Source organism: Larimichthys crocea, chromosome V (assembly GCF_000972845.2).
Source record: "Larimichthys crocea isolate SSNF chromosome V, L_crocea_2.0, whole genome shotgun sequence".
Taxonomy (NCBI): domain Eukaryota; kingdom Metazoa; phylum Chordata; class Actinopteri; family Sciaenidae; genus Larimichthys; species Larimichthys crocea.
In genome coordinates, this window is record NC_040015.1 from 5,190,214 (window position 1) to 5,201,254 (window position 11,041).

General features: G+C 39.6%; 1 protein-coding gene across 1 annotated transcript in view; it reads left to right on the forward strand.

The window, feature by feature from the left end:
* gabrr2a (gamma-aminobutyric acid type A receptor subunit rho2a) overlaps window positions 1-11,041 on the forward strand; it is a 50,460-nt gene that overhangs the window by 20,400 nt on the left and 19,019 nt on the right. Inside the window, exons 3-5 of the mRNA XM_010745725.3 lie at window positions 2,666-2,733; window positions 5,330-5,553; window positions 9,324-9,406. Of these exons, the coding sequence (XP_010744027.2) occupies window positions 2,666-2,733; window positions 5,330-5,553; window positions 9,324-9,406 (375 nt within the window). The remainder of the gene's footprint in view (window positions 1-2,665; window positions 2,734-5,329; window positions 5,554-9,323; window positions 9,407-11,041) is intronic.

Sequence of the window (11,041 nt, forward strand, 5' to 3'; positions counted from 1 at the left end):
ACCTGTCGTTCCAGCCGGACGACACCACGGTCTCCGCACGCATCTCCGCCTGTCTCTCTGATCTGTCAACTTGGATGAAAGACCACCATCTCCAGCTTAATCTGTCAAAAACCGAACTCCTGGTCATCCCTGCCCATGAGTCAATCTGCCATGACTTCAACCTGAAAATTGGTACTGTCACTATTACCCCTAACCATGCTGCTAAAAACCTGGGCGTGGTACTAGATGATCGTCTTTCTCTCTCTGAACACATTTCCTCCGTAGCGAGGTCATGTCGCTATGCATTGTACAATATTAGAAAAATCAGACCGTACCTGACCCAATATGCCGCTCAGCTCCTGATTCAGGCTACAGTCAGCTCCCGCCTCGATTACTGCAACTCGCTCTTGGCTGGCCTACCTGCTTGCGCGATCAAACCTTTGCAAATGGTCCAGAATGCCGCAGCGCGACTGGTTTTCAATCAACCTAAAAGGTCACATGTCACCCCACTCTTCAGCGACCTGCACTGGCTGCCTGTAGCTGCCAGAACTAAACACAAAGCTCTGACGCTAGCCTACAAAACCATCTCAGGATCTGCCCCTGCCTATCTCAGCGTCTTACTAAAGGCTCACACGTCCCGACCAGGGCGTTACGCTCCGCTCATACAAACCGTCTAGTTGTACCCTCGCCTCTCGCAAAGCGAGGTCACTCTAAACTCTTCTCTGTGGTCGTCCCCAAATGGTGGAATGACCTACCAATGGCTACTAGAACAGCAACATCCCTTTCAACCTTTAAAAAACTTGTAAAAACCTTTCTGTTTCGAGAATGCTTCCCTGCCTAACAAAACTAACAACTACTCTGTGCTCCTTTACACCTTTCTCAGCTTATGTCCTCCTCTGTAAGTCGCTTTGGATAAAAGCGTCTGCTAAATGCAATGTAATGTAATGTAATGTAAAATGTCAGACTTGTTGTAGTATCATGCACCAAAATGTTGGTTCACAGGCCAACAAATTCACATCCTGACAGGAACATTAGCTTAATCAACATAAAAACTTTCCAATATTAGGAGATTAAGGACAGCATGAACCCCAAACCAGGAATGAGTGATGTCGGATTCAGACAGTGGAGGAACAAGGGTGTAACAACAATATGAACACTATCTGTTAACTAATTCAAAGTTTTAGACAACCGCAGAGGGAATCTGGAAAACAAAGAGTTCTTCAGATACTTACAAATCAGAGATTACTATGAACAAAAGATACAACCACAACTATCTCCAAGCACATAAACAGATCAGCCAGAAAACTATTTCTAAATTACACCAGGGTGTTCAGAGAGAAGGAATCATTTATTTATTAAAGCAAAATGTGGAAGAGAACGGAAATATCGCTGGAGGATTGGTGTTCAGTGTGGGGAACATTCATCCACAAGCTCAAAGAAATGGAGAGAATTTGTTTGGAAGTTTTTGATCTGTTTCTTCGTTATAACCCAAATTCAAAGTAAATGATCCCAGACTGAACAGCAGGGCTGGAGACAGCACTGCACATGGACGCCAATCTATTCCACAGTACTTCGTTTGGACATATTTAAATATTTTGGTGGAAATATGTTTAGCTCTAAGAAAGATTTTGGGATATGTAATCAGTGATGATATCAAGGTCAAGGCAGCAGATGGTCAATTAAAGGAAATGGAAAGGACGTCCTTCTCTCTGAGATTTAGGACAGCAAACTTTTTCAGGAAATGGAAGAAGACGCTCCATTCCTGTGATCTGCTTTGGACGATAAAGGACATCTGACTCTATATATCATGATTAGTTGGTTAGTTCTGACTAAGTAATTCAATTGGGATAAGAGGCATTCCATGAGTTCTGATGTTGAGCTTTTTACCACATGTGGCACTCCACTTACAGGTGTTCTTGTAACTGTTACATTAACGGTATCAATACTGTTAGAAACCCAATACGATTAGCTGATAATAAACCTGATCAGCTACTGTTAGTAATAAATACACAGCCATTAATCAAACGAATAACTAACAGTAGTCACCATCAGACAACCTAATTATACCCAACAGTTACCTAGTGTTACCTTTGTGTTGACAAGTAATTATTATTTCATATTTCAACTAATATTTTAGTGAGACACGACAGTAGGAATGAGAAACAGTGTCAAAAATGACGATCGATCACCATTGGTCGATCAGATATGTGTCAAATTAAACACTCAAAATATGCAAAATAACTACCATTTGTGTTTCATGGCAACAGTGCAGTCCCAGTCCAGTTGTGGAACAATCTGATGTTCAAACCAAATAAATGAAACAAAACCAAATAAACTAATTATAAATTGTTATCATTTATTGTAGAACTGTTGTATAAAAGCAATATCACACTCAAGGTTGTGCTGTTATATTGAATATCTGCATGGCTGGATTATCTTTGACCGAATCACAGCAGTGCAGATAATCAGTACAACAACAGAACCTTGAATGTGATATTGCTTTATTAAACAATAAGTTTTTACTCAACAACTCTAAAATTCACTGAGCCCACAGTCAGCAGAGGGAGGCAGCCGAAGCAGGATTCAGATAATTCTCTCCTAAATCAGCTGTGAAGTGCTGCCTGCTCTTATGTAACAGTGTATCTTGACATCCATTTGTTGATGATGATGTACATTTGTTTGACAGGTCCAGCAATCCCTGTTGGAGTGGACGTTCAGGTGGAGAGCTTGGACAGCATCTCTGAGGTTGATATGGTAAGAACACATGTATTTATCATGTATGTATGTATTAATGTACAACTGTGTCAGAAATCACACACAATAAATGAAGTTATCATGCGTGCTTACCAATGGTGCCTACAGATGTGACATTACAAATAAGTCACAGAGATGAAGATGAGATGGGACTTAAATTGAAAATAAAAAAGAAGTAGTGTAGTGCTGGTGGTGGAAGCAGGAAAGAGAATTTGATTATTACATTTAATGTAACGGCAGTGCAAACAGAGTGATGAAATCCTTCTGTGTGTAACTACAGCGATGTGTGTGTTGGCTCTGAATGCTGGCAGAACTCAATACTCGTGTGAAGCTGCTGACGCTGCTCTGATAATGTGCTATTTTTCCTACTCATGCTGTGTAGACATTATGTTAAACTGAGACAGGAAGAGCCAGCAGGAAACTGCCTGGGGACGTCTGTGTGCAGGTTAATCAAGAGGTTCTCCTTTCTTGATTTGTGAGTTGACTCTTATGGAAATCATAAGATGTGTTGTGAGGGAGACCCTGATACACCGTTCATAGTGGAAAGAGATGTAGACATTGTGTTTTTTCTTCTGCATCTCATAATCACCAACAGCAAACAGATGGAGGCTATTTCAACAGAAGTATGATTTAGCAGTGGACTGCATGCCTTCAAAATTCATAATTTAAAGGGATTCTGGTAATGTTGAACAGGATTTGGTCAGGGCCAATTATGAGAATTTGTGTTTGTGTGTGGCTGAAAATTATAAGTCAGTGTAAAACAATATGTTCAATGATAATACACTATATGTAAACAGTCATCTATACAGTCCCATACAGTTTTTTTCCAGTACAATAAAGAGTAAAGTGATCTGGAGATCATTCCCTACCGTCAGCTGGATACAGCAGGAAACAAGAGTGATTCTCTGACTTGTTGGTCATTTATTTCTCAACTTGCTGCCACACTTGCCCAATTAGTCGTGTGAATGCAGGGTTCCATATCTACTTCAGTGTTCCTTACACTGTCAGAATCTTTAAGAAACAGACCCACAACCCAATAATCAGACGCTACATGTTACAGTTGAACATGTTAACTAAAGCCAGCACAATAAGTAATCTTTCAATTGAGTTTAATTTATATACCACACTTTCCATACAGAGCAGGTCTAGACCGTACTGTAAAAATATAGTTTCACCATGAGCAAGCACTTGGTGACAGTGGCAAGAACAAACTTCCTCTAAGAGTCAGAAACCTTGTAAACAAATGGCTGCCATGGAGGGAAAGGGGAGCAAGCAAAGGAGTGAGGGAGGAAACAGATTGAAAGTCAGACATGGACTTAAAAGACTCAGGCAGACTTTATTTAAATACTCCCACCTCTCAGACAGAGTGACAAACAGGCTATGAAAAGTTAGTCTGTGAATTCTAAAAAAGGGAAAAAAACAAAACGAATTATAAGATAACTAAAAACCCACTCCGAAAGGGAGGCAAGAATCACTAATCAAGGAGAAAAATAAGTCAACAGAAAATCTCTCCGCTAGGAGGAAATCAAAGGCTATGAACTATGAACTCAAAGCGCTCCAAAAAGGAGGAAAAACTAAACTCTGGTCTAGAAAGGATAAAATAACAACAACAACAAAAAAATGTAAAAAATTATTTTTAAAAAATTGATTAAAAATAAAAATCACTCCAAATGGAGGCTAACAAGGGCTATGGAAAGAAAGAGAACTACACTGCTAAACTATGAAATGTACAAACAAAAAAGAGACGCAGACTATAAAACACATGAGGGTAATGGGGAACAGGAGGACACAATCAGGAATCAGGGAAGACACTCGGACCAGTGACACATGAGGAAGAGCAAGTGACCTGAAACCAGAGGAGAGTTAATTTTCAAAATAAAACAAGTATTAAATTTTCAAAATAGAACAAAAACCCAGGATAAGACAAAACCTCACCGCGGTGTGACAGAAAATGACTCAGAACAAAAATGATGGCATGTCTTAGTAAATTGTCAGCAGTGACAGACTATGAAATTACACATTTCAGTCCTGTCACAGATGAAAAGTTGAAGAATTTCTAAGCACTTAAACACAGACTTGCTCAATCCAATCTCAAACTCAATCAATCAAACTTTTATGTACAGCACTTTTCATACAAACAAAATGTAACAAAGTGCTTCACACAATAAAACAACCATCCCCAACATACCTCTGTTCCAAACAAAAACACAAACTGAGGGAACGCTGTCTCGTTATTTTGTAGTAAGGAAATACCAGAGGCAGGTTATGAATAAATAAACAATGATAAGAATAGTAAAACACATAAAAATGTGTAATTAGATAGACAAAAATAAAAGAAAGGTAAAGTAGAAGAAATAAAGAAATAAATAAGACCTGCACATGTGCTGGTCCCATTCCACTCACTGTCAGTCCAGTTGCCTAGTGATGATGTCTTTAAGCTAAAATAAGACTTTATTGATCCCCGAGGGGAAAGTTAAAGCATCTCGCCCACAAATGCTTTGAAAAGAAACACAACTGTGATTTGTCTTGGAGCTGTATTGTTCAGAAGGGAATCTCAAGTCCACTGCATCATACCCTCTTCCTTCAATTTCACCAGGACTTCACCATGACTCTGTACCTGCGGCACTATTGGAAGGATGAGCGTCTATCCTTCACCAGCAGCACCAATAAGAGCATGACGTTTGATGGTCGCCTGGTGAAGAAGATCTGGGTCCCTGATGTCTTCTTTGTGCATTCTAAGAGATCCTTCATCCACGACACCACCACTGACAACATCATGCTGCGTGTCTTTCCTGATGGACACGTCCTCTACAGCTTGAGGTCTGTAGAATTTCTGCATCTGATGTTGTTGTGTTTTGTTGATCTGCCACAGGATCCTTGAAAATGAAAGTCCTACAGAAATGTTGTCAATAGAAGTTAAAATAGAGCCAATATCAATATAATAAAACCTTTCAACAAAAAGATTCTTGTTCTCGGGTGTTTAAACTTTACAGGTTGAACTCAGAACTTGACATTCACAAAGAATGATCACAGAACTGAATAAAGGTTTAAGAATCCGCTGATGATTTTCATACCGTAAAACCAACGAACCAACCTGAGGAACCTTTACAGTAAACATAGTTTACAGTGGATAAGCTGTGATGTATAAAACACTAGATATGTAGTAAAAACTGCTTCTTGATAAGTCCTCTGGAGCACTTTGAGTTCTGTGGAGAATCTTCTTTTATCCTTAAGAAAACTATCTTTTTTTCTGTTCGGGGCTCTTTGGGGAATTAAATGCAAAAAAAAAGTTACAGTGGCAACTGGTTGGTTTTATGTTTAATGTTTTTTTTTTTTTTTCATTTAAAAGTTCTTATTTAAATCACCCTTTGCAGCAATGTGACCTGGTTCTGATAGAAACCCTCAAAGGGACAAGTTGAACACCTTTTTTATACATGTGGCTTTAACTAATGGCTGCTATATGCCACAACTTTAAATGTAAATAATAAATGACGTTGAAGAACCGATCCTTGCAGAACCAAAAAAAAGTTCCCCTATGTCATCACCATGAATAAGCTCTTCAGGTTCTAACTCAAATCTTTATTTTTAAAGGTTTGGGCTAAACATGCAAAATGAGTCAGATTGTCCTTTAGGTCAATGACCAGATGTCAGAATCTGTCTGAATCTATTTGTTTGATCACATATGATATGATGTTGGTTTCATATTATAACAGGAAGTAAAACCAGGCCAAACCTTTCTCTTTTTTTTTTAGGAATTATTATCTTAAATAATGACCTGGGTCAAACTGAATGAAAGAGCTGATAGCACTAAAAGAAAAAAAAGGTTTCAAGTGTCAGTGTGAGTGCTACTTCAGAGGCTTCAAGAATACAGTTCTAAAGAAAAATGCTTTAGACCTTTTGGTGAATTAATTTTTCAATCAGCCCATCAAACTTCTTTTGTACTAACAGCCCGTTGGTTGATTCCTCACACGGAGGAAGTAACGAAACAATTAAGGACCATTATCTGGTCTCTCATCCTAAAATATTCTAGCGAGTTTTATAATTTACCCAATTTTGAACTGAAAATTGCTGCTGATTCTCTGACGGTGTCATCATCTCACCCTGTAATCCTCTTCTTTCTTTTACTTCTTTTTCCCACATCATCCTGTTCCCTTCTCCAATCTGCTGTCTGAAAGAAAAGTGTGAACCAGGATGTGAGGAAGACTTTCATCTGCAGACAATCTTATCAATGTTTTCCTAATATTCTCTCGTTTGATGAAGTCACATTTTGAGCCCATCTTGAATTAAACAAACTGAAGCTCATTCTGTTTTTCTTTCTTTTTTTCTGGACAAGGATATCATTTGATCTCTAAACCGTTAATTCTCCTGATCCAAAAGAGGCTGGTGTTACTGTGTGGAGGTGCTCATTAAAGAGAGCTGTCAGGCTGAAATATGATGCACGAAATAGGAGAAATGTCTACAAATAATTTATGATTCTATGTGTTGTGGATTTGGAGATGTGGAGTTAAGCTAACAGAACATGAAGCATTGCCAGAAGACTTCTCTCTGCTCCTCACTGTGCCTCCTGCTGCTTCACGCAAAAAGTAAAAACCGTCTGACAAGATGAAGAATGAAAGAGTAATTAAACTCCTCTTTACTCCGAGCACGAGTAAAAAAATAGAAATGTTCTGGCTGCAGACTGAACAGCAGCAGAACATATATACACATGTGTGTGTGTGTGTGTGTGTGTGTGTGTGTGTGTGTGTGTGTGTGTGTGTGTGTGCAATAAGGTTGTTACAATACGCTAGAGAAAGAAACAGCAGAATCAAAGAGGACAGGATGAATACAACATGAAGTCAAGCTGGTGGGTACATAGTACACAAAAGACCCGGGATGGAAAAAAATAAGATACATGAGTAAATGAAAAAACCTGTGTGTGCAGATGGACATATGTTTGTGTGTGTGTGTGTGTGTGTGTGTGTGTGTGTGTGTGTCCTGTGGGTAATTTGGGCGATGATTGAGGCGAAATGTAAAGAGAACTAATATCTAGCCTAATTTATAAACCTGTTTGTGTGTGTGTGAGCCCATGCTATAATCTTTGTTTCCTGGTTTTGAAAGACCAGGTGGGCGACAGTCAACACCCTTTTTTAGTTCGGTGCATTCCCTTTATGTCGTAGATCGTAGAGAACACCCACATTTGTCATGCAGCACCAGTCCAACTAGCCAGGATTAAGGTGCCAGGGAGCTGCAGGACAAAAATAGGATGCACATCTTATTTCCTCCACTCTTAGTCACCATGCTGATGCTCAGTCTTGTTCACTGTGTTTGTTTAAATACGAATCAAATATATGCAACAGGTGAACACAAAACTTAAATAATGAAAGCCTAGATTTTGACATTTTGACACAGACAGCTCCTCCTCCTCAGTACAGGAAATGATGGAACAGCAACAAAGATCAGACTCACTTTCGCCAGACAACAACTTAACTGAAGTCAGCTGTGTGGTGGAAAAATGTCTATTGAAAATTAAGAATTGGACAATGACAGTTGTCTTTTCAAATGTATTTCTGCGCAGAAGGAACAATCAGGAACGGAGTGCACAGGCAGTCTGTCAGTGAGGCTCAAAGACAAAGCATTTGCAGGGGATATTTATATCAAAATACATGACGTTGTAGGAAAAAGAAGTTTCTGCGGTTAGGCCTGCTCTCCATCTGTTGGAGGTCACAAGTGCAAAAGTTCACCTGTGGAAACTTATTCCTCCATCTCAGACATACATTTGCAAAAACACTTCTGCAAAAGAAGGAAGAATACCTACATACGTTACCTGTTTCTCGCCTCTCGTCTAGCCGTTCAAAAGGTCACAGCATCAACAAGTTTCCTTTCTGCTTACATTTCCACGTATATGTCTAGACATTCAAATGTTAAAGCATAAAAAAGTCATACATTGGAAATTTACATCACAGTTGTAACCTGTAACACTGTCATATTGTGATGATGATAAAACAGAGAATGTATTATATACTGCTGTGTATACTGCTGATGTTACAACATGTTTGTCCATCCAACATCATGTTGTCATCAATGATTATGATGTACAGCACGTCAGAGCTAAACCAGACTGAGATTTTGACTGATGAGAATATAATTCTAATAAAATAAAGTTACCCTTTAAGGCATTACTTCAGGCTCTGGTTAGCACTGTCGCCTCACAGCAAGAAGGTTCCTGGTTTGAACCTCAGCTGGGTCTTTCTGTGTGGAGTTTACATATTCTCCCCGTGTCTTTGTGGGTTCTCTCCGGGTACTCTGTCTTCCTCCCACAGTCCAAAGACATGAACCTTAACCGGTTAATTGGTGACGCTAAATTGTCTGTAGGTGTGAATGTGAGTGTGGATGGTTGTTTGTCTCTTTGTGCCCTGTAATGAACTGCTGACTTGTCCAGGGTGTACCCCGCCTCTCACCCAAAGTCATCTGGGATAGGCTCCAGCCCCACCCAATCTTAAAAGAAAATAATGATGATGGAAGTCTTTTCCAATGACCACATGTTTGAATTTGCATATATGTGCCACATAATGACCATTCTCACTGTGTGTGTTGTCTCTGTTGTTGGACAGAGTGACGGTGACAGCAGCCTGTAACATGGACTTCAGCCGTTTTCCTCTGGACTCTCAGACCTGCTCACTGGAGCTGGAGAGCTGTGAGTACATATTTCATTCAGACAAGACATTGCTGGATATGTAACATTTAATTCATTTAAAGGAGTATAAGTATATAAGTCAATATATATAAGTCAACTTAAGCCTACATTGCACCTTAAGATATATCGAGACCATATAATCAGTTTTTCTGGAAGATATACAGTGATTGACTGTTGGATTGACAGAGGAATTTTTACATGCAATTATTATTTTTGACATTTGGAACATTTGAAAAAAGGACATGCAAAAAGAGTGACATGCAGGGACGAGGGGAGCTTCAACACACGCAAAGCAAAGCTTACTAAGGTTAAGTGCAGCGTATTATCACCACATGTAGCAGAGGGAAGGCCACATGCAGGCAAACACACGGGGGAAGCCAGACTGTCCACAAATGATCTTTGGAAAAAAAAGCAGAGTAGAAGTTGTGAGTGAGTGAATCCTGCTAAAACGCTGACAAAAATAGCAAATGAATTAAAAGCTGCAGGCTGCAGCACTCACTTAATTAACATCCACACTGAGCGAAGCCACGCCACGCTGAAACACACACACGAAAAAGGGGAGAAGGTCAAAGCAGTCAGTCCTGAACTAAAAATACGTTTAACTACATGTTTAAAAAAATGTAAATACATTCCAGACATACGCAGGAAATGTTCTGCCAAACTGACTTGGCTAGATTGACCTTTGAAAGCACAACAGCGTGCCATGTGATCACCATTCCGACCTCATTATGACACACTTGTAATCATCAGCGACGTGTCACACGAGGTCTGCATGCAGAATGTCCTCATGTTTGGCCCCTTCCTGATTTTTATTTTATTTTTTATTTTTTGCATATTTAGCACACTTTAATATGAGACAAAGTGGATCCCGTTAGATCCGCCAGGTGTTCACAGGTCCAGGTCCACACATTTGCCGATTTTTAGATCAGCCTGGAGAAGAGGCAGGACAGCCAAAATGGCAGCAATGGCACCAACAGAGATTTTGAGTTTCATTATTCTTTATACTGTTAGTGAGTAATATGAAGCTGGAGACAGCAATGCAACAATAAGCCAGTAGGACTTTGCAGTTAATTCAGAATGCTGCTGCACGTGTTCTGACAGGAACCAAGATCAGAGATCACATCTCTCCCATTTTGGCTTCCTTGCATTGGCTACCTATTAAATCTAGAATAGAATTTAAAAATCTTCTCCTTACTTACAAAGCTCTTCATGGTCAGGCACCATCATATCTAAAAGAGCTCATAATACCTTACTACCCCTCTAGAACACTGCGCTCTCAGGACGCTGGGTTCCTTGTGGTTCCTATAGTCTCCAAAAGTAGATTGGGAGCCAGAGCTTTCAGCTATCAGGCTCCTCTTCTGTGGAACAAACTACCTTTCTGGGTTCGGGAGGCAGACACGGTCAACACCTTTAAGAATAGACTTAAGACTTTCCTTTTTGATAAAGCCTATAGTGGTAACACTTTATTTGAAGGGGTGTTCATAAGACTGACATGACATTGTCATAACTATGACATGACACTTGTCATGAACATTAATGAATGTCAATGACTGCTGTCATTAAGTGTCATGCGGTTTCTTATGTCATCTTTTACTGTCAACTTGACATTGTTTGGGGTGTCTTTGTTATGACAAC